The sequence below is a fragment of the Epargyreus clarus genome, unplaced genomic scaffold (genome assembly GCF_041222505.1).
Source record: "Epargyreus clarus isolate Ecla_fem2 unplaced genomic scaffold, WU_Ecla_fem_2.2 ptg000003l, whole genome shotgun sequence".
In the NCBI taxonomy this organism is placed as follows: Eukaryota; Metazoa; Arthropoda; class Insecta; order Lepidoptera; family Hesperiidae; genus Epargyreus; species Epargyreus clarus.
The window spans coordinates 4936724-4964213 of NW_027332211.1; the positions used below are offsets into that span (position 1 = coordinate 4936724).

General features: G+C 36.6%; 2 protein-coding genes across 2 annotated transcripts; both read right to left on the minus strand.

Annotated features, from left to right (window-relative positions):
- Positions 1–259: 259 nt before the first annotated feature.
- Positions 260–2807, minus strand: LOC140750758 (uncharacterized). The gene is made up of 3 exons (XM_073084470.1): positions 2032–2807; positions 980–1737; positions 260–694 (listed from the first exon to the last, which is right to left on the minus strand). The coding sequence occupies exons 1-3, from the start codon at positions 2805–2807 to the stop codon at positions 336–338; spliced, it is 1893 nt and encodes a 630-aa protein (XP_072940571.1). The 3' UTR covers positions 260–335.
- Positions 2808–4249: 1442 nt separating this feature from the next.
- Positions 4250–24331, minus strand: LOC140750766 (uncharacterized). The gene is made up of 11 exons (XM_073084481.1): positions 24066–24331; positions 19051–19314; positions 17800–17954; positions 13915–14111; positions 12873–13395; positions 12148–12306; positions 9320–9516; positions 7327–7490; positions 5923–6126; positions 5190–5357; positions 4250–4813 (listed from the first exon to the last, which is right to left on the minus strand). Exons 2-11 carry the CDS (start codon positions 19145–19147, stop codon positions 4368–4370), a joined length of 2310 nt encoding a protein of 769 aa, XP_072940582.1. The 5' UTR covers positions 19148–19314; positions 24066–24331; the 3' UTR covers positions 4250–4367.
- Positions 24332–27490: the final 3159 nt, after the last annotated feature.

Sequence of the window (27490 nt, forward strand, 5' to 3'; positions counted from 1 at the left end):
TGTTTTATCTAACATCTTAAACTTTAGTTCAGTTTTGGTCGTTTCAATTTGCTCAAAGCTTTACAAATTCTTGATATGAATGTGTCTATGAAATAAATGTTATACATTTGACTTAAATTTAGTTTTTAAGGTTAAAGAGAGAAAAACAATGTTATATAATTATTTTTATAATAATTTTATTAAAAAACAACGTTGTATAATGAACGAATACCCAAACAAGATAAATTAGTTTAAATATGTCCAGTTCACAACGAAATAATTCTATAAATACCTAGAAATTTTATATACATTTAAATCTAAATTATAGTCTGCTTATATCTAAAGTTAAAACTATATTACTCATTTTTGGATTTATGGCTTAAATACTTTTCAGCTGCGGTGGCTATGGCGCGCGTTACTCTTCCAGTCACTTCATGGAGATTGTCATTAGACAAGTAAGAATCTACGGATCTCTTTGAAAAGAATGACGCTGTGGTACCATTTGGCCGCCAACTGTTAGGATATACTATCTTATGACGTAGCACAGCCTTTATAATCAACGCTCCGACATATACTATAAAATAAACACTGAAATACAATGGCAAGTAATAAAGTTTTTTTCCTAAATAATAATAACTGTATCTGTTTACACGAGGCATTTCAGTCGTGGTTGTGGTCGTCGTTGGATGGTGGTGATGATGGTGGTAAAAATCATGATCCTCTATGTCATGGTGGTATTTAAAATCGCCTGGAAAGTCGCTCGGAAAACCATGGTCGTCCATCGGCGGCCCGTGATCTGCCGGTTTCATTTCAGCGGGAGGAGGTGGTACCATTCCTTTCATGTCGTCACCTTCATTAGAATCATCCATGTCACCATGGTGCTTATTGAAGATTAATTGAGGATAATCAGAATCGTGACCATACGATGGTGGAGCATCATGATGTCCGTAGCTAGGAGGCGGCGGCGGAGCGTCATGATCACTTGGTGGCGGGGCTGACTCTGGCTTGTTATAATGGTAACCATGGAAGTCGGGCTTATCGTCCATAGCAGGCATCATTGGAGAATCGGCTGCCATTGGAGGTTTGTCATAAGAATAACCATTAAATGGCTTGCTAATAGGTGGGAGTGTAGGAACAAATTTCTGAACAGGTGGAGAAGGCGGTTTATACCGGTATCCAATATCCATCGGTGGCTTATTGTTAGGAATATTGTCTGAGTAAGAGTCACTATCATCAGATGTATCTACTGTCGGTGGAGATAACATTGAAACAGAGGGTTTTGGTGCTGGAGGAGGTGGAGCAGGATCAAAGGAAGGCGCAGCGTAAGGAGGAAAGGATTCATAACTTGTAGGAGCAGGGAAGTCACTATCAGTCAACTTAGGCGCCGGAGGAGGCGGGGGAGGTACTAAATTAGCTGTTGCTTTTGGTAATGTTGAAGTTGGACCCGAATTTTGCTTTGAATATTTACTACCATAATCTGTAGGGGGTAAGTAAGGTTGTGCCGGATTGTAGCGTTCAATCGCTTCGCGCATAGGAACCACATCTTGAACTTCTCCTCTAACAGGATTCTTTAATTCGTAAAAATTGTTTAGGCTTGTCATTAGGTTGTTCGTTTTTTTGGTGTCCAAGTTATCAAAAGGTCTTTTTGAAGGTTTTAACTGGAATGGCTTTAAATTCACATATGGAAAACGCATATTTGGCTCGGTACGAATCGCTCGTGATTCATTTTCAGCTCCATTACCAGGATTAGTACCAAACCTGTAAAAAATATAAATAAATTAATTTACTTACTATTGAAATTGTAACAGTTCAAAAGTGGATATTTTTGTGATCAAACTGTGGCAAAAAGGAACATAGCATTTGTGATCACCTTCAAATAAGGTCAAGCCAAATATCCATAGATGACAGTCACCACCTTACATCACATGCTCATTCTATTAGGGATAAAATAAAAACTTACAGAATAACAAGTACTACGCATACAAGTAAAGTATTAGTGTATTTTTATGAACTTTACTGTGCAGAATAAATTAATGTGATCACGTTTCTTACCCTGGTAAAGCAAAGTTTTCATTTATTTCATCATCACCACCACCATTTCTCTCAGTTGTTTTGTCTTGATCCAATAATTTGTCTTCAACTTGGGTCTCTTCATGAGTATCAGTGGGAACTTCGTCCCAATCACCTGAATATTTGTTTATTTTTTCACTATCAATAATATGCCAAACACTTTCTACTTTATTTGTTTCCGGTGTGGTGGTTGGTGTCGCTGTCGTAGTGGTCGTTGTCGATTGTGTCGTAAAAGGCATGAAGACAGGTGAAGGCTTATCTTCATACATCTTATTATATAGTGAAAAATAATCTACGGGGCCACTAGTCTTACTTTCCGTTTTTTCTTCTTCTTTCTCCTTAATTGGCAATCCATAATTTACTGCACGATTTGCATTATCCAGCTCTTCGTCGGGCACATAAATTGGCCTGAACGTTGTCGTTGTTGTCTGTGTAACAACTTTTTCTTTTTCCAATAATTTCCTGATAGATTTCTTCATGCTGTCGTTACTGTCAGATGCAAATTCCGCAAATATCAAGTCGGGAGTCAGCACTTTAGGCGTCGTAGTAGTTGTAGTAGCGTTTTGTGCGACGTCGTTGTCCATTCTTCTCATCCAGTTATGGTAATAGAAGGGCACTGATCTTCCTTTGTCGATTTGAAACGGCCGGGGCGACGGTGTTACTACGTACACACGAGGTCCAGGTAAGTTTAACGCGATAACATTGTTTACTCGGAGGCACACTACAAGCACCGAAACTAATAATATAAGATTTTTCATTTTAATTTATATATACATTTGACTACGGTACTGACGAGTGCTCCTCTTGGAGTTCGATTCGTAAATGTAGTATACGAAAATGTGCTCCAATATGCAATAGTTTTGAAACTAACAACTGAAGATATAAATTGTGATAATTTTTAGCGGTACTTCAGTTTGTAGAACGCCTGAGGCACGATCGAGATGACCCGTGCCCGCGGCATAATTTACACTATTAGCAGGATAAAGAATGTCACCAGCGAGTAAAACCTGGTAGAAAGTGTCACATATTTGTTCAAGATATTTGGTGCTCTACAATTTGGAATACTTTTCATTGTACAAAAGATTGAGATCGAATTTACTTTGTTACCTAATAGAAATCTAAATAAATAGTATAGCCAAGCGGCTTTCTTGCCCAGTATTTTATATTTTATAAAGTTAGAATAAACTACTTACCACAACAGTGAATAATATGTAGACTTCTGTACCACAAATTGAAGAAGTATTTACTTAGTGACATAAAAATCATAGTCAAAGTACCGATCCTTAGATGTGAATCAATAGCAACCATTTCGAAATATGGCTATAAGTGTCTAAGGTACAGAAGGTTCTCAACTTATATGCAAAAAAAATCGCATGGCCATGACAGCAACATAGATATAAAAAAAATTAACCCTGAAAACATCTAGGAATAAACTGATACATGTCAGCACAAGAAGAAGTGTGGAATCCTGAAAAAAATTACGACTGTATAGGCTGATCAATGAGTTACTTACAACTTCTAAACCTGGCCAATGGCAATTTATAAATAACTTTAAGGTAATTTAAATATTGTTCCGTTCATGATTATATGGTATATATTATATATTATATGGTATATATGGTATATGATTATATGGTAACAGATATCTATAAGTTTCTAATAGTTTTTAAACTCAAAAGTAAGTTTTTAATTACATATGTCTGAGTTTCTAAGATACTGCAAATGTAAAAGGTTCATAAGTTTGACTATCACGCACCGTATTTGGACTGTACCTTTGTGTGGACGTTGCATTTGCGTTAAAAAATTAACACATGTGTTAAAAAAAATGTGACGCAATTGGTTTTCATGTCATTTAAGTAGGTACATTACATTACACTGATTTCAAATGTTTTGTTTTCTTTTTTATAATATAGGAGTAGCAGACGAGCATGCAGTCTACCTCATGATAGGTGGCTACTGCCGCCCATGGACATGTAATCAACCCCAGATAGGATTAGATATTCTTACCTGAGGTCGACCACAGATGCGCCGCTACCCCTGAGGACTTAGCTGGAACGCCTCGAAAAAGTATGTCTCCCTTACCACACCCTTCAAACCAGAACACAGTAGCGCTCAACACTGCTGTTATGGGGCAGAAATAGGTGTGATGACTAGATTAAAATTATTTATGTGTTACGGGTACAATAAATGAACATACAAATAAATTTAACAAACATTTTAATACTGAGCTATAATAATTTACAGTTATTATCTTATCATTACAATTCATTTATACATATATCTAAATCTAATTTGTTTTACTTAAATACGTTTAGGTCCTATTTTTTATTTTTGTCATCTTTCTCTGTGTCATGTTGTGTGGAGATCTCAGTGTCGTTATACGCCGGGTTGTCTACACCGGAGTCACTACCGCCATCTGTGTTGTCCGCACCTGGCTTACTTTGCTGGCTAGACTCTATAATAGGAGCTCCGGCACCCGAGCTTCTTACTTTATTGATATCGTTCTTACTAGCGACATCTATCGGCGCATTTACTTTCTCAGCTTCCTTATTGTTTGTGTCCCTACATTCGATATCCAATACTGCCGGCTTCTTCTTACAGATGTCATTTTCGTCGCCGGCAGCTCTTTTCCGCAAGTAAAATCTATTGAGGAGGTAATAGAAACATCCAGTAATAAATGTAGCGCCTGAAAATATTTGGTACGTCGGTCTGGTACCGAAAAATTTCATTAAATATCCTCCTATCAAGCTTCCTGATCCTTTTCCTGTAAAAAACGAAAAAAACCTTATTTAGCATATTCTGTACAATACTTTTTATAGTTTAATTTTAAAATATCGATGTTGTTTTTCAGTTAAGGCGACCAGTTCGGGTAAAATTTAGTATTAACATTTCCATAATATATGAGAACCTAAACTCTACTATAGACGACTATTTAATAGAGGAATAGACTATTTCATGAGAGGATCCATTTAGCCAAATCCAAAATTATCCCCAATAGACAAACTGATAAAAAACAGATTTTCTGCAAATCTAAGGAAAAATTCTAAAGTTTGTTTCAAATTGGGAGCTATTTCATAACCTAACACGATTAATAATTTTGTGTAGATCATATTGCAAAATAGTATCTGTTGGTCACGCACCAACTCCATAGTAGAGTCCGCCGAGCAGCCCCTGCACGGAGGTGTCGGTGGTGGTGGAGGAGAGGCGCGCCGCGTACGTCACGGCGGCCGTGAACGACAGCGATGACGTCACCGACTCCAGCGCCTCGAACACCAGGCACAGCCACGGGTTGTAGATCAGGGAGTAGCCTAAAAGAAAAAATATAATTAATATAGTCAGCAATAACAGCAATTTTAAGCGCTGCGCTGTTGTGGTTTAAAGGTAAGAGATACTTTTCCGAGGCATTACAACTTAGTCATCAGGGGTAGCGGCGTATCTGTGACCGACCTCAGATAGAAATATAATCTTATCTTCTGTTGATTACACATATAGGATCCAATTATATAAAAAAGTAACTTATACTAAATAGGAAAAGAATATTTTCCATCACAATTGATCAAGTTTACTATTTGCTACTTCTACTAAGATTAAGGATTGAATTAAAATTTAATTTTTAATTCATTTCAAAATCCTCAGCTATTTCACCCACGCGAATCCGACATTAGAATGTGATAAATCAACTATCCAATTCAATTTATTGTCTGTTTCTCGAATCGTTTATTCTTAGCCAAGCCCGTCATAAAAGTGAACTAAAGTTGTAAATACCCCAAAATTTCGGACAATCTGACTTTACCCCTCCCAAAATTGAGGAGTGATCAGCAGACACATCTTTACAGCAGGTCATTAAAGATATTAAAACATAATTATACATACCTAGAAGCCTAATCGCATAAAACACGAAACCAATGAACAGTACATTAGCGTGGCCCAACCTGTTGATGATTGGGCCCGAAAGTACTAAAAGTGGTAAGCCGGCGATGCCACCCACTGTGATGGTGATACCCATTAGCGATCTGGACGCTCCCAGGTCTTGCAGCAACCAGAATAAGAAGCTTTCGATGTAGCCCCATGCAGTGCCTGTAAAGTGAAAATGATTAATTAAAAATACGCATAGCCTTACGAAGTTTTTATAATTTAGCCGATCTAAAAATGTCGGGTGTAATTAAGAATGAAATGGCTGACTCCTAATTGCTGTTTCATGCGCGCTTTCATGTTTCGGAGGACACTTTAAACCATCAGTCCTGTTTATTATCAGTAGTTACACCTGCTCTGTGGTCTTATAGAATAAGCCGATTCAGGTTCTCTATCCTGTCACGTTGAACTAGATTAGCGTAATATGCTCAGGATTTCATCTTGGCTATCGGTGGAACGTAAGAAGGATTGCAGCCTAACGTGATCATGTTGACCGAACGGACCGAATAATTGGTTAAGTGCGAACTCGAACTCATGGGCGGGGTCTGTACAACCAATTTTTCAGTTATTTTTAGTATTATTTATCATAGCATCCAAAGAAGTAAATGCATTGTGAAAATTGTAACTAAGTACAGTTCAATAGGTAAAGATGCCGAAAAATAGCGAGTTCTTGTATGGTGACCTCAAAATATTTTCAAGATTTTCTAAACGTTCAAGTGTTACCGCTATTACCGTAAAAGATATAGAGTTCTGTGACAGACGCACAGGCAAACAGCGGCGGTTAGCAAGAGGGTTCTGCTTAACCCTGTGAGTACGGAACCCTTGTAATAAACAAACGACAGTAAGTAGGTATTAGGTGGGTACCTAGTCGCTAATAGTCTTGTCATTGCCGTAAATGATACGGCTCGTAATCGCAACATAATGATCTGACGATTACATAAATATCGCAAACAAATGTCTGTGGGTTGACATGCTATTTTGAAATGAGAAACAGTTAAGTTGGAAAGTATTTGGTAGTTAAGTTGAAACAGAGTAAGATTGAATGGAGTATTTAAAATACGTTTATATGTGTGCAAGTTTTGGTAATAATTGATGTAAATTGAACAAAAACGTGCACATTTTACAATCACAAATCTTGCTTCGGTGGTAAAAAAAAACCTTGTTCATTATGAGGAAACTTATTTGGACTTATAGAAATCTTCCATAACATTCTCAAAAGTATATGAATTCTAACCTAGAGTCGGCCATCGCGCTAGAATACGGCCGAGGCTAATAGTTTAACTATTAATGACTTTATTACACTACTTAATAATATAAATAATTGGTTTATCGCTTAATTATATTTCCTTCAAAATAAATACTAACCCATAATAAAACAAGCAATAAAAAGAGCCACGATCTCCGTGTTCCTGAACACAGAGATGACATCTTCTAGAAGATTCTGCGCAGGTTGTTTGAACTCGAGGTCGATACTCAGCATCAAAACGCCGGATAACACTTTCAAAACCGCATACAAGTAAAAGGCAGGCCTGAAAACAATATACAATTACGTAATATAATAATATTATCCGAGCACCACTCGATATGCCACGGGCATTATATTACTTCGTGATATCTATTTCAAAACGACTTACATAAATGATACACAATACATAAACAGGTATAAGAATGTACAAAATGCATCAGATAAATAACACATGAATGCAACAGCCTTGTGACTTACAAACGTAGGATTATCTAATTAAAACGATAACATCTTACTTGAAACTGCCAAGCGCGAGTGATAAACAAAGTATTTCTTTTAGTTAAGATATACATACAAAGGAAGAAGGTTGAAAAGTTGAAGGTGGTAGAACCTTTTGTGGTTCTACCACCCTACACCCATTTTTGGTTTAAAGGGTGTGGTAAGAGAGATATACTTTTCCGAGGCGTTGCAGCTTAGTCCTCAGGGGTAGTGGTGCGTCTGGGGCCGACCTCAATTAGGTATATCTAATCTAATATCATATCTCGGGTTGATTACAGATGTCCATGGGCGGTAGTAGCCACTTACCATCAGTACCCTTATTATGAGCCATTTTAGCCATACATGGGAAATACGTAAACAAATACAAAAACAGTCATTTTTGTAAAAACTCATACTACTTGGTGGACTGCATGCTCCTTTGCTACTTCTATATTAAAAAAACATACATAATATACTCAATGCGTGAGGTGAATAATTAGATGGCTGGTTAGATGAGCATCGGCTTCATAAATTTGAGCTCGTGTGCATATTATCATAACTTGCTTGTTAGTGATGGAAAACTCTGTAAGGAAATCTGCACGTAAAAATATTCTCCATAATAGTCTCAAAACCATATAATACTAGCAACCCGTAGCTACTTGGCTAAAGTTGTGGAGTATATCTTAAATCTTCTTACTTTTAATTAAGCCGGTGCGACAAGATTAGTAAATAAAGGATTATTAATTATTTTTATCACGTATATGTTATTTTATTATAGAAGTACCAAACGAATATGTATCAGGTACGTCTGATGGTAAGTGATAACTGCCGCGCATGTACATCATAACCATGTACAGCATAATCAACCACAGTTAAGATTAGTGTCCCATCCTTAGAGGTTGCAATGTATCAATATGCATTGCATTACTCTTTGCCATTAGTTATTCTCCTTTTCCACACCCTTCAAACCAAAATACATCAATGTTTAATCCTTTTTTATAATATGATGAGGAATTGATGGCTCCAGAGTCGAATCACTAAGGATTCTACCACCTAACTCTAGCAAGGAACCTTGAGAAGTTGCGCAGAAAGATTTCCTTGAACTTGGAAGCGTTATAACTGCCTGCAATTTATATTATCTCGGAAAAAATAAATTAATGGTCACGTTGACATGCTTTTCATTACAGGTTATTTAATAACCAATTTACTGAGCAATTAAAATTGTAACTTCTTTTTTGCTGTACACGGACATACCTAAATTCCTTGGATTATGCGAAACGTGATAGAACGTGATATAATGTAAACGTGTATGACCTAATTCTACCACCTCATGGTGTTTTGTTTTGAATGATATTGGATATATTCAATCATACTACTTAGAGGAGTTACCGCACTAAATACACACAGTTCCACCATCATAAATTAAAAATAAAATTGAGACTTCAACATAGTACTTGTAAGGTCATCAAAAGGCGTAGCCTTGCGCAGTGGTTAAGACTAAACCTTAATTTAGACCAGGCTATAGACAAGGATGCGTAAGTATTATGGGATGATATATATGATGATAGTAAGTACTGTTGTATGCATAAGTATTATTAATGACAAAAGTAAAATAGTACATAAATACGTGCGTACCTAAAGTCCGTGTATCCTTTCCCTCGACTGGCGTAGTCGATCAGCAACCCAGAAAGCGGCGAGGAGATCATGCCGCCGATGCTGCCGTACACTCGCTGCAGGCCGTAGTCGGCGCGCTGCTCCCGCACGATGGCTATCACCGCGCCCTCGAACATCGCGAACGCCGTGCCTCCGATGATCCCGATGAACACGCGAACCTAGGAAGTAGGGTGTGGTTAACCAAATAGAACGAACGGTTTGGAATAATGCATATTGCACAGGTTATGGCTAACAAACAGAACGGGATGGGATTATCTACAACATTTTTATGATGTTCTTATGTGATAAGGTAGACTCTACCTGGTAGAGCTCATTGTGTTTGAACTGCAACACCACTTCTTGGCTCATAATATATTTATCATCCACAGAAATCTTCCATCATTGGACAGATGATCGATATATTTTTAAATTTATAGCGAAATTACTTATTCATTGAAAGAGATTTATTGTTTGAAACAATTGAGGAAGATAAGACGAGGAATCAGTGAACTCCATTTATAAAACCATTTATCAGCATTTGGTGCTTTTTAAACCGAAAAATAAAGTAGGTCATATTTACAACTATGATATTACTTTTCCATCATCTTTATCAATCTTTTAGTATATTGATAAAGGTGATGGAAAAGTAATATTAAGGTTGTATTTTAAAATAGTCAAATAGTTATATTTTAAATAGCGACATGCAGTAGGTAGGTACTATTTATGTTTTATGAGATAGAAATATCCGATAATCAAGTTCAAAAAACCTTATAATTATTATCGCTTTGTATAAGACTTCAGCAGGGTTATAAATTATTAAGTACATCTTAATCCTTACACAGAAATTTAATATCAAAGTTGAAGGTTCATTCTCGAATTGATAAATCAGAATTACAATTGTATGTACATAGAACAATTGCATTCTAATCCAACGATTGCTTAGAACCGTTACCAGCGGAGAACATCGAGCACGAGGACAAATGAGGTCTCGGCTATGCATGTGTGCTTGCCCAATCCCTTACATAACAATACAAGCTTCGTATAGCGACGCTAAATTATACTAACTTGTAGAAAGCTGCAAACATTAATCTTAGCAAAGTTCAACCGTGATCTTACTGGAAAGTTCCTTACCGTGAACGGGTAGGTAATAGGTAGTACGAGTAGTTCTTTCATTTGTTTATGTACCCTTCATCGTTCATTAAAAATTGTAAAAGAGTGTAGTAGACTTGCATACCATTTGGTGGATTGAATGTTCGTTTGCTACTTCCGTGGTTAAATTCAGGACTTATAGTTATACTCATATTTTCAGTAATTTTCTAATGTACTAGTAAGTACTTTTTCTGTAGACACTAGTCACTAATTATATAAAATCATGAAAAATAATTTAATTCTCGGTTTTCTGAAACTTTTTTGTTATACGCTGTTACGGCATAACAGCTATGTACAGGAAACGTTTTATTTATATACCAATAAGGTATATGCTAAATCTAACGCAGTGAAAGTTCCATTTTTCCCACATATTTATGCATTGAAAACGTGTATAAAAACGAGATCAATCAGGTTATTTGTATACAGTAAGAGCGCTTCCAGACGTCCGTTTTTTTACCTGTAGACAATCTTTAATTTCTGCCTAACTGTCAGTGTTGTTTGGGTTGTAAAGAATGGATTAAGCTGCGGTTGGAATTATAAAGTTACCTAAGCTCCACTAGTGTTGTGTAGTGTACTTTATAGTACGATATTGTTCAGAGTCCCATAGAAATTACGAGTATAACTTTAAATTATATCCTATACCCACAATTTAGACAAATCCAACGACACATCTCATACATTACAATCTATGAAGCTATTTAGGCCGTAGGGCGTGCCAAATAATGAAACGAAAAACTTCCGCAATCGGTTAAAAAATGACAGTTCTAATGATAAAAAAAATCTAATGAGAGTTTTGGAGGTCTATATTTTAATATATTATTTCCCTCTGCCCAATAAATAATCGAACCAGCATTAACAGAGAATTTTCATGCAGTAAAAACGAACACGCGTTCAAGACGGCGTGTGGAGAACCGACGTGGAATTGGAACGGAGGTAATGGGTCGGGCCACAGTCGGGCGGTCGCGCTCAGTATCAAGTTCGCCATTACCGAGTTAGAGGCGATTAAGCGACAATTTTTTCATCAACGGCTCTGCTTCTCATTCTGCATACCTACGTTCCAACTTCCTATCCACTTGCTTTCTTTATACTATTTTGTTGTCGTATAAATTGATTGTATATGTTACTTTGATGGTTATTACCTCGTTATATTTAAAAAAAGGTATACTTAATTGTAAATAAATTATCTATAAATATGTTTATGTCATACATTGTAATAAATATACTTGTTAGAAGTTATAGCTCTATAAAATAGCTACTAAATATCAAAACTTATTAAGTTAATGAGTAAGTAATAAAATAATAAAGTCAATTATTCGTACCACGGAAGAGACACTACTGTACCGCAGGTAAATAGAATACATACAAAATACAATAAAATACAAATATGCGAGTGCTTTGGTTATCATCACTTCATTCTTGTGACGGCGTCCGCGCATGGTAACCCTGGTACATTTCACATACGATCGAAGTATTTCACTTTGATCTTTTTCCTTAATGCAAATGCAAAACAACAGTAACTCACAGCAAGATAGGTCCAGAACGTTCATCACTTCATTCTTGTGACCGTGTCCGCGCATGGTAACCTTGGTACATTTTACTTACATACGATCGAAGTATTTCACTCTGATCCTTTTCCCTAATGCAAAACAACAGTAACTCACAGCCAGATAGGTCCAGAACGTGAACGCCGGGTCGAGTTCTATTTGCTGTTGGTGATTCTCGCAGAGGCTCTTTCTGGGCGCGAGCGCTGCACACGCCGCGGCGCATTGCGACACCCGCCTTGAACCCACCTGCACCCACACCACCTCGCGCTCTCGCGTCTACAATCAAACATTTTAATGTATAGACCTTTGTTAAAATATACTTGCAATAGACCTTTTAAAAGAGCTATAAAATTGAATCTTGCAGGCTCGAAATCCCGGTCAACAATATTGACACTTTCGGGCTAAAATGTATTACATAGCTTGATATAGAACGCAGTATCAAACTATACTTGCATTGTGAGGATGGTAGAATCTTTTGTGGTTCGACTCCGGAGGCATCACCGCCACACCTATTTCTGTCTAATAACAGCAATGTGGTAACGGCAGCGGAGACATGCTTCAGTCAGGCGATCCGACTGAGACCTCAGAGGTAGCAAAAATCTGTGGCCTGCTTTAGAAGGGACTTTAATTAAATGTCTAGTGGTCACTAACCATTAAGTGGACTGTGAACTCGTTTGATTCTCCTTTATTATAAAGCAAAGAATTAGCCCCTTAATATACCTAATTTAAATCATTTTCGATTTAGATCGAAAACTTGCGGCATTTACGCCCGACTGCAAACTCGTATTACCAATAGATCAGTGTGGCGACTCTGATTACACCTAGGTATTTATGTGGCTTACCATCTTAAAGTTATCTTCACATGTCATATTATTGATATCGGTGTAGTTTTCATCGTATGTGGTCACATTGTCGTCCGTTATTGCGTTAACCCAGTAATTCTTCACTCTGCTTGGATCGTCTTGGTTGTCGTTGGTAATAGTAATGTGGTAACTCGTGTCTCTTATCGTCTCGTCTAAATCACCTACGAACTCCTTTCTACCAAAAGAACACGTTGTTCCGTTTTCATCGGATAAACAATCGATTCGATAAAGCTGTGGCGTTGGGAAAAATATTCGATGATCGGATATTTTTGATATCGTAGTATTGAAGTGGGGGTCGTTAGTCATTATGCGAGTGGTACTATGATCCTTTCCATGTGTCCTCGTGTTGGAGAACTGGGACAACGTGTGCCGGTACACTAGACGCTGTGAGTCCGTACTTGACTGGAGATGAACGCCGTACGACTGGGCGCGCATCATTACGCTCATTTCTTCTGAGGATACTTCTTGTGACGCTTCACATACGAAACCGCATGTTAATACTCTGCGAAAAAAACACCGTCAAAATTTATATTCTACTCACGCGACTGTAAAAGTTATGACGTTGGTACCAATTGTCAGGCAGAATGCCATAACTCTGTATCTATGATGTGCCTACAGTTTGTTTGGCGAACTTGTAATAGAGATTACAGGAAAAAAATATGATATATGCAAGGGAACCAAGTCTTTCTAGACTGCAAATTTTAAACATTATTGTAATTCTTATATAAACTTATCTCGGAAACGATTGAATAAATTTTGATGGACCTTTCACGAAAACAAAGAAAATAGTATAGATTAGAATAACAGAAGTCGTTTTGTATGACATAAAATATTTAGGGTATATAAAGTCATACTTATAGATATAGTGCACATAATTTAATACATATTGCAATAAGATTTTCTTTTATGTATTGGGTAAATGCAGATATTTGAGCGTTTGATATAGCACACACAAGTTTACATGTCGACGAGCCAATTATGGAATCGGTACAACTATATATAAATGCAATTAGAAACTTACGTAAGATTAATGTTGTACGCATAAGGATGTAGCGGCTTGCAGGGATAGTCGCGGATTTGGTGCAGGCGCACGGAGCCATCGCAGGTCGCCAGCAGCTCCACTGCCGGGGGGAAGGTGACGGTGATGCGCCCCACTGGTACCGTCAGCAGCAGGAGCGCTGCACCGCCGCCCAGCGCCGATGATAGAGCCAGCAGTAACTACACATGTACATTATCGTAAATGCATATGAATGAAGAATTATTCCTACAATGTATTCAGTGTTGACCAAATAACGTAGTCTTTGCAATCCAATAAGTAAATTAAATTTCTTACACGAAAAGCACCACATTTTGTCACTAAACACATGTGAATCTATGTAGTCGTTTGTATGCATATATACGTATGTATTGTCTTATACATATAGCTATTTTTATTTAAACACATTTTGATAATCAAATTAATATTAGAATATTGGCATAAAGATCACATGTTTAATAGGTTATATTCAGTATAATAGCATATAATATGGCTATCATAAGCTAGTGAAAGGATATACCCATATATGCACGTGCGGTTCAGTCGTGTCGAGTCATTGCGCTCTCTCTATAATCTATTCGTAGGTAAGTGAATTATATTAAATAGTTACTGAATTTATACACAAACATATACATAGATTAATATTTCGGGTTCATTTACTTTAATTTGTTTTGAAAATAGAAATCGTGACTAGTGACTACCACACTAATCTGTCTTAAAATATCGGTAAAGGCTGTTGTATCTAGGTTTGTAGAGTTGCATTTTCATTACGAATACAATCATGAGGCATTTTATTAAAATTATAGGTATTGTAAATTGGTGGTAATGATTTTAGTGTAATTTTACAAAATTAAATTTATATAATGTACAGTAACATAAAATTGGAAGCCTTGTAATTTTAAACGAAGAACATACAAGCATCTCTTACATCATTCGCAATATTTTTTGTTTACAAACTACTAGTACATAAATTTAACCATGATAAGTGAATGAACACAGGCTAGGTCATCGCTCTCTTCATAACATTACATAGGAATAGATTCAGGGATTAAATCTTATCATTCTTTAAAATAAATAGCTGGAAGTCTACTTCTACTAGTTTCGTACATCTATTTTAGTTTCGCCCGAAAATAAATTTGACATAACTTTCATTTAAAATTAATGTTATAATACTATTTACATGAACATAACAATATGGAGTATAATCTTGTTGTCATATGACTGATATCTTTCTTCGTGGAGCAAGTCCGAACCATCCATAAGTAATCCGGAGTAGGAAATGCTCGAAACTTCTGACGTAAGTACAGACTTCCCGCGTAAAGAACAGACTTCCTGGGATATTACAGGGCATTACAAAATTATATTGTTTATTTTAGGTACACTCTACAGTGACTGCGGCGATAACGTAGTGATTTGAACGGGCCTACCACCATCTTTTAAAAACCATCATAGTTCAGGAAAGTTTTGTTTCAATATTGCATCAACATCATTTTGTTTCGTACCTCCTTAAAACAGGTCGTGGTGCGAAATTTTAATGTATTATTCAAATAAAATTGCTTTAAGAGATGGTAGCAACCCCCCTGGCGTTCGTATCTTTGATTTTCCTTAATCGATTGATTATTTTTTGCTATACGTATTAGATATCATTTGCTTCAACGTTGAACAAAAACATTGTGAGAAAGCTTACATGCCTGAGGTTCACACTTTTTTAAAACTGTGTGAAGTTCCCTAATCTGTAGTTAGCCAGGGTATTGTGGACTAAGCACCTCTCAACCTAAACCTTGCCCAGTATTGAGACAGGAGTGGGCTCACCACCACAAGACATAATTTATTTTCATTTATCACTAACATTTATCGAATAACGTACTAAATAGTAATACGTAAGATCGAGCACAATGTCGCAATTAAACGTTTTTGGAGCTGGAATGTTTAATGCGTGGCTTGTTATTGTGTTCGGGTTGGTAGCATGCATTGTCCCAATAACGTTGTCCGTCGCATACAACTGTTTGCTTAAATCTTTTCAGGGACCGATACTACTTGTAAATCTGCGATGTACCTTGGTTTTAGTTGTCCAAAAGTTTGATACAAAAGTTTCAGGGGAGAGATTGGATTATATAGGATTATTTCGCCCTAAAAATCCTGGTACATATACTCGTAAGTAGCTATGTAACTGTGCATCAAGTAAAACAGTAAAAACGTATAAAAACAATAATTTTTCGATGTTAGTTATTAATGCAACAATTCACGGTCCTTAATTAAAACTTGAGTTAGGCTCCTTCTCTCACAACAAAAATAGAGAACAACCAAATTTCTCTTATCTATACTACTTAATATTATAAAGAGGAAAACTTTGTTTGTTTGTTTGAATGTAATGAATAGGCTCAAAAACTACTGGACCGATTTTAAAAATTCTTTCACCATTCGCAAGCTACATTATCCACGAGTAACATAGGCTATATTTTATATGAAATATGTTTAATAAATAGATTTTGAGGTGGTACAAAGTTTGCCGGGTCAGCTAGTTACATATATAAAGACAGACGATACAAAAATCTATTGCTTGTATAAAAGTAAACAAATGTTGTTAATGGTCATCAATCCATGCGGCAATACAATGCGCACTTTAAAGGCACTCAATCGGAAAATGAAACATCATCTGAATGGGTAAATTGCTGAAAGAAAAACAGGATGCGGTATTTAAGATGATCGGAGCAACAGGTAATGACCTTACGATACAATTAAAGTTACATCACCAACCGAATTTCGTACGAAAATAGTAACATATTTTGATAAAAACAATAATTTCAACCAAAAAACACATCGTTAGAATAATTACATGATTTTCGCGAATTTTATTACGAAACTACTGGCATTAAAGTTAAATGAGATTTAATGTGTTGCGAACTGTAACATTGGCCATAAATGCATGAAGACGTAGAGATTTTTCACATCTTGTGATTGTACTAAGAGTAGTATGACGTAGAAACGATACGCTGTTAGGATATCATCTACGATTCACAAAAGCAATGATCCTTATCCAATGTGGGCACACACTAATAAATGCTGGGCGCTTCCGGCTCGGTCGACCGTGTGACGCACGCCGCGCGGCCACAAGTGTACGACTCTACAATGCTATCAATACCAGATACACAGACAACAATACAAGGTAAAGGTTATTGTATCCAGAATCGAACAAAATTCGCAATCCTAGTACAATATGTTACATTCGTTTTGCACCAGAACTCTTTGTACCAAATTTTAAATGTTTAATTTACGTGGGAATGTACGTATCTCCGCTTGTGTACCTACATTATGCACATATCTATGTGGATGTATATATGTATGTAGTTCTTTCACAATAGATTATCCATACAATGAAGCGTGACTATAAAAGAAGGTCAATGTAAATGGTCTCTTGATACCTATGTTGATTAGCAAGATTAAATGCATCTTCTGTGATTGTATAGAAACTACTAATGTTCGCCAGTGTGTAACTTACATGTAACATGATCGAATAAAACAGGTAAACAGGCAGGTGATAAAATCCTCTGGAGTTCGAGTACCAAGCAGCCACGGTAACCATAATACCTTATATATTAATATCTAAATAAGAATTACTAGCCCAAATCTATTCCATTCCCATTTCATCCCCAAATGAGACCCGTCCCAAGTAAATAGGTGACGGTTATGAGCATAAATGGGTACCTAAATGACTACTTACTGTTATTACCGAAAATTAATGTCATACCAAGATGTAATATGTCACCTATAATAATTTATAAATTAAATTATCATAACAAAACAAAATATATGCCAAAGGGTATAAAGAATAAATTAGTAACAAGGAAGAACCAAACTGAGTGCACTGACCCTGAAGTTGCCAATTTTGTCCGCCAGCATCCCGGCGAGCGGCGGCATCACGATCGAGACGACGGGCGTCACCGCGGACATGATGGCCGTCTCCTCCACGTTGATGCCCAGCTCGCGCATATGGATCGTGAGGTATGGGTATAGCACGAACAGCGCTGCGAAAGGGCAGAAGTTAGATACGATATATATATACGTCACGATCGAGATGACGGGCGTCACCGCGGACATGATGGCCGTCTCCTCCACGTTGATGCCCAGCTCGCGCATATGGATCGTGAGGTATGGGTATAGCACTAACAGCGCTGCGAAAGGGCAGAAGTTAGATACGATATATATATACGTCACGATCGAGATGACGGGCGTCACCGCGGACATGATGGCCGTCTCCTTCACGTTGATGCCCAGCTCGCGCATGTGGATCGTGAGGTATGGGTATAGCACGAACAGCGCTGCGAAAGGGCAGAAGTTAGATACGATATCTATATACGTCACGATCGAGATGACGGGCGTCACCGCGGACATGATGGCCGTCTCCTCCACGTTGATGCCAGCTCGCGCATGTGGATCGTGAGGTATGGGTACAGCACGAACAGCGCTGCGAAAGGGCAGAAGTTAGATACGATATCTATATACGTCACGATCGAGATGACGGGCGTCACCGCGGACATGATGGCCGTCTCCTCCACGTTGATGCCAGCTCGCGCATGTGGATCGTGAGGTATGGGTACAGCACGAACAGCGCTGCGAAAGGGCAGAAGTTTGATACGATATTTATATACGTCACGATCCAAATGACGGGCGTCACCGCGGACATGACAGCCGTCTCCTCCACATTGATGCCCAACTCGCGCATGTGGATCGTGAGGTATGGGTATAGCACGAACAGCGCTGCAAACGGGGCAGAGGTCGGATGTGATCTATGTACGTACTCGTATCTCTGTTATTTTTAAGTGACGTATTTAAGCATCTAGCGGCAAGTTATTACTGCTAGTTTTTGTCAGATTAGACAGAATTGCGCACATATATTAATAATATTATAATAGGAAACAATAATAATCAAGGCCTTTTCTACCACGCAGGTTCAGGTCTCACTGGCATGCGTGAATTAATTCGCTGCTGCGTTAGCATCCCGCATGCGAGTGACTTATATGACAGGAAAACTATAAGATGTGAGTGGCACGCATGTTAACTGCACGCGTCTGCAAACCCGCGTGATAAGAAAAATACCCTCAGGTATTGGTGTATACTTACTGGATGCGTGTACAAAAAACAGCAATTTTAATGGTATCAGTTTCTTCTGTTTGAGATCATCAGTGATCCTTTTGAAGAAGGACCGTATTAGATGCATTTTGAAGTAAAATCAATTGAACTTTAATTGATTATAAGTTATGAGGATTTCCGCACGCGGTAGAGTCCTACGTGGGAAAATTTATCGTCACCCAGTCGCCCGCATATATACTCGTTTTTCTGTCTTCTCGAATCATGGAAAATAAGTGAAAATCCGTCAGTCGACACCTGCAAACAAAGAACACAATAAAACAACGGAACTCATTATTATGCGTATGGAATCTTGTAGCATTGCTACAATTCATTGTGATAGTAGTTTTTTAGAATTATTTTTCGTGAAGTAGCGAATACACCGGTCTGCTACACAAAGAGATAGGGGAACAAGCTACGAAGATATATTTTTAAAATCTGTCCTACATAGTTCTGGATACTTATGTATTTATTCTGTGTTTATAGAAACTATGAGGAACAGGGAATTCTAGTATGACAAAACAAAATATACTATAGTATACATAATGATGAGTCTTTGTACTTTAAAAGTATCAGTCAACGAACCTAATCTGGTACATTAACATGCAGGAAGCTGACTATGCAATTGCTTCATATTTGACCTTAGCAATTCCGACTTACTACCAAGGTCTATTCGGGTATACGAGGGTGAGAAAAAAGCATACTTAATACTATTAGATGAACTACAGTTAAATTGTAGAGACTAGAAAAGTAAAGAGTAATGAAGTAACGAGTCCTAGCTAGTCATAGTATGTTTTACCCTAAATTAATTTCCTTAATTAGGTTAATTAAGCTAATCTTTCATACCGCAAGATAAGACTAACTCTTACCTGTTTGATGTTGGTTTAGTTTTTGTAATTATTTATTACATATGTTTATAAATGCAGCAAGTGTATCATAAAAGTCACAGTTTTTAATTGTTCTCAACAGGCTTATTCTATTTATTTTATTACATGTTCAGTGGTTTTTGTAGTGAGAATTCTCTTTAAAATCTAAGATGACGAAATACTATCAAATTATTATGCATTAGCTCACTATGTCCAGCTTATACTACTATGTACTTATGTGTACAAATTGTGTACCTATTTTAAGTTTTATGTAACCAAATGTGTTTGCAAAATCACCTTTTAGATGCGCAAACCAACACATAAACATAGTTTGGAAGTAATTTCATGAACAGGCAATAAAACATGTTAAGAACTCCATTGACCAATTGGTACAGTGTGTCGACAAGTGGTACCGGAATTTAGCGTAATTTTGCAATCGAACAATTCAACTCTTGACTCTTTCACCGCCGTCTTTTCATTTAGCTAAGCCTTGCATAACAAGACTTCTAACAATAGATATTTAGATAGGTGAGTGTATAGAGAGCTAGTGTTATTATAACATCCGTGTTTGAAAAAATATTTTTCAATAGTGATTAGGATTACAATAGTTAAAACACAATATTAACGTTTGCGGAGTAGAATTAGGATAGGCATTGCTATTGATTCGAAAACTACCCATATGAATAGTTAATAGCTTCTTCTTTATATTATTATAACAAAATATCTAGTAGGTATTTGACGTAGGTCATGTTAGCCTGTAGTTGTAAATGACTATCATTAAATCGCCTGCACCAATCTGCCTCGTTGAAACGTGGTTAAGTAAGATTACTTGCATAGAAAAATTGGAACGGAACAACCAAAGGAGTTAACAAGACAAATATCTGGGACTTTATGCTTTATGGAAAAATACTTTCGAATTCGCATCTTCCGTTAGAAGCAATTACAACAGATCTACGAGTTACAACACAAAACCGTTAACGAAAAATAGTACCGCATTTTTCTTTCAACCGGGTCATGTCATGTTCCTACAATTACAAACAGTTATGTAATTCTAAGTGGAACTCGACATCTCAACCCACTGTTCTTGAAAAGTTCGTGAGAGGCGACCGCGATGTCTTATATTGACACCAAGACAATATGTTTCACACAGCCAAGGAAACAAAAGCTTTTTGTATTAAAAAGATGGACTTCATCTGGCTCATAACACATACCTCTTACTTTGCTATTTCTTTTATTTTTCTAAAGTAAAAAAAAAATATATTATCAGTTAGCAAAATTAGTAAGGTTAATGCGGATGCATCACTCCTTTTTGCCTGCCTGGTCGACCCAAACTACATAGTTGCCACGACCACTGACCAAAGGTATTTCTAGAGTGAAGGAGTTGTTGCATTTTTAGGGAAAGATGTGAATGCCGGCTGACTTAATAAGAGCGGACAATCTTTGTGTGCAAGAGTAACATCACATCTGTAGTCGGTAACTAGATACGAATGTCCATGAGCTACAGCGTCCACTTACCATCAGGTTGACTGCATGACGTCTTGCTACTTCTACTATTCTTGTTTTAAGGGTATGGAGCACTTCAATACTTAGTACTTACAGGTGATATTAAAACTTGTTTAGAAGACGTTAACGAAAACGTTAGAGGTAGCAAAACATCAGTGATCAATCTTAGGACTCCAGGATTGTTGTTCATTTGATGCAGTAATCAATTAAAATCAGACTCACTAATTTATCATTTTTGGCTACTTTTTCTAACTAAACAATATTCTACGAAACCAAAAAGGACTTGCTACTCTCCAAAAATATAGTATCAAAGTAAAACAAGACCATAGCGTCATAGAAAATCCTAGTGTCCAAAGCAAACAATATACATTCAATGTTATTCACGTCTGGGTAAATCTCAACCACATCAAATATTTACTTTTATCATAAGTACGTACTGTATGTAGGTACCTCGTAAATTTTACGATGCGCAATCGTGCGTGCTCTACCTATACGAGGTTCGTATTTCTTACAAGTAGCAACTTATTTGTTTATAATTTATTATTTTTTACCCGACTACCAAGGAGGAATTATTTAAGATAAGTAAGTATTTAGAAGTTCAAGTATAGCGGCAATATCTATACGGGGGCAAAATGGGCAATATCTTTACGGGGACAAAATCTTGAAGGGTGCGAAGAGGATACTAATATCACACATTATGAACCTATGTTATATACGAAGTTGCTTACGGGTGTTTCGGGGCGGCTGTGACCACTTACCATCAGGTGAACTATATGCCTATTCACTACCAATGTTATAAAGAAAAAACCTAAGTGTGTTACGAATGTCCATGAACAATAGAGACTATTTATTATCAGTATTAGCTGCTTCCATAACACAAAATATCAGTGTTGTAAAAAACGTGATGATAAAAAAAATTACACATTTGTGAGCAGAAGATATTTATCACGTCTGAAAACATACAATTACACGAGACAATATCACTATGATTGCCTTTGTAGTAAATACATGTTTTTCTAACACATTGCATATTTATAAAAATAACTCATAATTGCAATATACTATGAACGAAGTATTTATCTACAGTTTTCGCAAGTATAAGGGATAAACATGAATGTTACAACAGTTAGAGTATCTCAAAATTTGGGCGTGAACTAAGAAAAGCGTTCTGGAAAACTCGAGAAAAATAACTCAGAAGCATTATAAATAATTGTCTTGGACTGTACATAGTACTTATATTGATTAATATTAAATGCTAGAATATCAGTACCTTAACCACTCTAAAGTAATTGCTCTACAATCTCTACATCATTGTTCTTATGAAGACCTAGGAAATGTCATGATTGAATGTATTAAGTCTGTTCAGAGAATATTATATGAATCTCACTATATAAAATAATGAATAAAACATTATTTACTAATGAAATCATGAAGAATACAATAGGAAATCGTTTATTATTCTCGTTGTTAACACGTCACTAATTATAATGTTCTTAATTATAAGAATCTACATGAGTTTAAATTTTTTACAACATTCTAAGATGTCTCTTTATATTTCCTTAATTATATCATTACATATTAAGTAAATTCTTACAATGATGTTTATGCAATAGTGCGGCGCCTATTAATTTGTATTATTTTCAGTTTATTACGTGTAGAAAAATAGGTTAGATAAAATAGTATTTTATCTAGCAAACGGTGCAGTGCTCCTCTTATTTCAAATAGATCATGATTTATGCATCAATATATTAAGTTATTATTATTATATTAAGTATTCTCTATATCCGCTCAGGGTTGACTGGTAGAGAATGCCATCAGGCATTATGTTTGCCCTTTTGTGCATTTCTTTTTAGAGGTGATGCAATAAATTTTTAAATAAATAAATAAGTATGATTCGTAAACGAAATATTTTTAAATTTTAAAAATGCTTTCCATTTCCTTTTTTCAGATCTAGGTGAATCGACTGGCGTAGCACCACTGCTACGCTAAAATGTGCAACAGTTATCGCGTTCTGATCCAAGTCTTTTAACTGAGATTGATATACGGATGTTTTATACGTGTAACCAAGTTTATTCTTAGGTGTAACAATGCAATTGTAACCAATCTAGAGTACCTGTCAAACACATGCTCTAGAAGAATTGATTTACCAGATATTTTTAGAGGGCACTGATCACGTTAGAATGAGTAGAAAATACAAAATTAATATATTAAACTATAAAAAATATACCTATTGCTATTATGTTAAAACGACAATGACAATTCCGATTTGACCAGTTTCCGAGATGGTAGTGGCTTAACAGTGATTTCAGGATTTGCGAAGTACTGAAACGATAGGATAGGATAACTCTACAATCAAAATTATAAGACAATATAGGTACTTCTTGAATTATGTTAATTCTATATTTAAAGATAGCTACTGAGAGCTATAAGGACCTTAAAATAATTAAGAAACCACACCAACAATACAAAAAAGAGTATGTAAATAGTTATTATAGGATAGACATAAAATCCAAAAATAATGTAAAACTGTTTTTCTCTTTCTTTATTTTAAGCTGTTCAAAGAAACAGGTACCATATACCTTATCAGGAGTGTGTTTATAAATCAAAGTAATAAAATTTTATCTGAAAATTTTTACTCACCGCAGTTACTTATTTACAAAATGTGCTTACAACAATCATAATTTCTTTAAAGGAAACGTGTCATTAAACTTTTAATGAGCACAGACCAACAAATGGTCTTTATCAACAACACACACGAACTGAACGTTTATGTTTATGCAGCTGAAGCGGAAATAGGCGACAATGGGAAATTGTATGTATTTACGCGCGTTTTGCGTTTTACACGCACGCGCGGTCGCGAGCAAAGAGCTGTGAGTTTTGCGCGGCACTGGCGTAGCCGCAACCCCGTGCGTGTCCCCCTCTCGCAATTATAAGTACCATCCAAACACCATTCATACGACAAAACAACTGCAAACCGTTCATCAATGTACCAACAGCAACTTGCAGTGAAAGGAGACACTCCTACAGTTTTCTTAGCTAGTGCAAACTTGCCGTTAAAACATACACGCTTACATTACAGTTCGTAATGACGTGAATTGTATGTGCAGTCGATTACACTTTTATTTATAGAATTGTTCACCCAGACAGGCTTTGGATTCAAAAGGTTTGAAGGAAGATTGTGGGAAGGTTTTTAGATAGATACTTTTTATAACCATCCAAAAACTTCCTATGTCACTTTTTTTTGGGACATGAAGGTGTTAGAGTTCGTAAAGCTTACGCCTGACAAATGTAAAAGTATGTACGAATGAGGTCCAAATTCCAAATTTCATTTTTCTTCTAAGATTCTAAATTCTTGGAAAGGACAGGCTCAGCAAAAGATACTCATCGTCACACCGATATCGACTAATTGTTAATCTTTAATTGGACTTATACAAAACTATTACCTATATTAAGTCCTATAGTTAGGCAATAACATTACTCATTCCCACACTAATGTGACGGCAAGACCGCCACCTATTCAACAACTAATGGAAAACCCATGTAGGTTTGTAAGTGTGTGCAAAACTCATAAATAACAATTAGATTTCTATTCAGGTAGTTTAGAACCGATATAAAGGTCAAAGACAATTTATTTGGATAAGCTCAGTTTAACTTAAATTATTTTCGAGGCAGTATCGCCAAAATATATTAGACTTCATAACCACGTAGTGACCCTTACAATTCTTACGTCCTACTCCTGAACCTCTGTTAGAACTGGAACTTTCTCTACACGGGTATCCACTGCATTACCTATAATATATTATTATCTGAGTTCCTATAATGTCACTGTGACCTCGAGGGGGAAACGTTCAAAAGGTACCCGACTAGGTGGGAGCGACGTCGAGTTATGTGGGATTTTTACCGCACTAAAACCCCCCGGTGGCCGTCCTCATCGCTTGTTGGAGAACTCTGGGATCTCCGATGGAACACAACCGGAGTCCTCCAAGCGCGATGCCCCGCTCGGGCTCTGCCCTGGGAGAGCAGTTTTCGCTCCTCCCAAACCATCTGGTGTTCACGAACGTTACGCCACTGGTGGTCACGCCACAACGTTAAGATATGGAGTTATGGGAAACTCCACAAGCAGAGAACTTGCGTTCAAAGCACAAAAAAGATGCATCAGAGCAATGTGTAACTTGAAGCAAAGAGATTCGTGTAGACCACATTTTAAAAAACTACATATTTTAACTTTACCTTCACTGTACTGTACATATTCGAATGTGCAGTTTTCGTAAAAAGTAACCCTAAAGAGTTCCAGTTCCGTTCAGGACCGCGTCACAAAGATAAACTCACATTATTGCCGGCTCGTACACACTTCAGCCAAAGCTTTAACGGAAGAGCACCAAATATATATAATAATATACCAGATTATATTCGAAATTGCAAGGATATCCATGCGTTTAAAAATTAACTAAATACATATCTAACTAATAAATGCTACTATAGTTTAAAATCCTTTTTGAGCGATAAAAATAAGTAATCCAATTTGTTATCAAGTCATATTGAATGTCATAATTGTTAGAATTAAAATTATAATAATAGTTTTTAGATGATATGTATATTTGTAAGCCACTTAGTGGCAGAATAAGCGACTATGTAACAAAAATGTGTAACAACTAACAATTACCTTATTCACAAATAAACTGATTTGATTTGATTTGATTTGACGAAGGTATGCGACCACACATATACCGCCGTCCTTCCCGGGGTAGCATACTGGACGATTCGAGCTCCCACTCTTGCCGTCCGCAACCCCGGAAGCCCCCTTTTAGTCACCTCTTACGACAGGCAGGGGATACCGTAGCCCTATTCTAGTCCCGGAACTACAGGGACAATGTCACTGTGACCTAGGCGAGTCTAAGATCCCATCATTAATTTCGTACCTACTTCAGGAATCAAAATAGTGTAGGTAACAAAAAAACATACAAACATTTTTTTACTATATTTATACCTTCTTAATGATCGTCACAAATTTTAGCAACAAGGTTAAGTTAATCGTCACTTCTTACAATTCATAGCTTCTAAATTAATTATCATTTGTTTATCTTAAGATACGTTTCAATCCAGCTTCCTTTTACCTATATCTTTCCGTGTTATTAGTTAAATTTATTACAAATTGCAAAATATTTTTTTAAGTATTTTATACGTTACAAAAACTTTAGTACCTATTATAAGTACTTTGTTGTTGATTTAAGAAGTGTTACCTTTGTCTTTTATTTTATAACTTTGCACTTTTTCTTCTTCATCAACCCATTATTGTCCCACTACTGAGCACGGGCCACTCAGAGTCCTCTTATTCTGCTACGTTTAGGCCATAGTAGGTACAACACGGTGCCACATACGAATGGTAAGTTTTACGTCTTTGAGTATTTTTTTACTCGTATTAGTAAATACTTATTAAAGGCTACCGTGCGAGTAGGTATTAAATGAATTTTTTACGTTCAGGATAAGTCATACTTTGTGAGTATGACTTATTCTGAACGTAAGAAAATGACTTCCTAAAAATACAATAAAAGAAGTTTAAAACATAATACTAATATGCATTTATAACATAAATAAATGAACTAAATTAGTGTAAACACTGCGTATGATAGCGGGATACACAAACAGGAGCTAGACAAGGAAAAGTGAGTAACGGGAAGTTTCAAGATGACCATAAGAAGGGAGCGGAAAAGACACGTTTTGCATTTTAAGTAAGGTCAGTGTTCAAATGTAAGTGGAGACAATAAAAGCAAGAGCAGTTGTGTGGGTATGTGTATCAGTCAATATAAGTAACGCGTATGTATTTCTGACAAAAAGCACTTGTAGACTATCTACTTTTAACATCGGTGCTTTGCGGTTTTGCGATTACATCTATGCAGCAACACGTTTTGCCGTCTAGATACGTCCTATGGCGATACCGAAAACGCGTGTTACTCGTAGGAACTGTAATAATCGCATTTTTCACATGTACTTGTTGCATCGAGCATATAAAAGCAGCTGCGAGCAGCTCTCAAATATGTACGAACTTTGATCGGTGCATAGTTCCT

What these genes read in the sequence shown, in the direction of transcription:
- LOC140750766 (XM_073084481.1), bottom strand. Translation starts at nt 19,147, where the DNA reads ATGCATCTAATACGGTCCTTCTTCAAAAGGATCACTGATGATCTCAAA. An exon ending in GTTTTTTGTACACGCATCCA is followed by an intron (nt 17,955 to 19,050) that starts GTAAGTATACAC and finishes GCCCTTTCGCAG; the next exon opens with CGCTGTTCGTGCTATACCCA. An exon ending in ACAAAATTGGCAACTTCAGG is followed by an intron (nt 14,112 to 17,799) that starts GTCAGTGCACTC and finishes GTACATGTGTAG; the next exon opens with TTACTGCTGGCTCTATCATC.
- LOC140750758 (XM_073084470.1), bottom strand. Translation starts at nt 2,807, where the DNA reads ATGAAAAATCTTATATTATTAGTTTCGGTGCTTGTAGTGTGCCTCCGA. An exon ending in GAAAACTTTGCTTTACCAGG is followed by an intron (nt 1,738 to 2,031) that starts GTAAGAAACGTG and finishes TATTTTTTACAG; the next exon opens with GTTTGGTACTAATCCTGGTA. An exon ending in TTACCATTATAACAAGCCAG is followed by an intron (nt 695 to 979) that starts AGTCAGCCCCGC and finishes ACATAGAGGATC; the next exon opens with ATGATTTTTACCACCATCAT.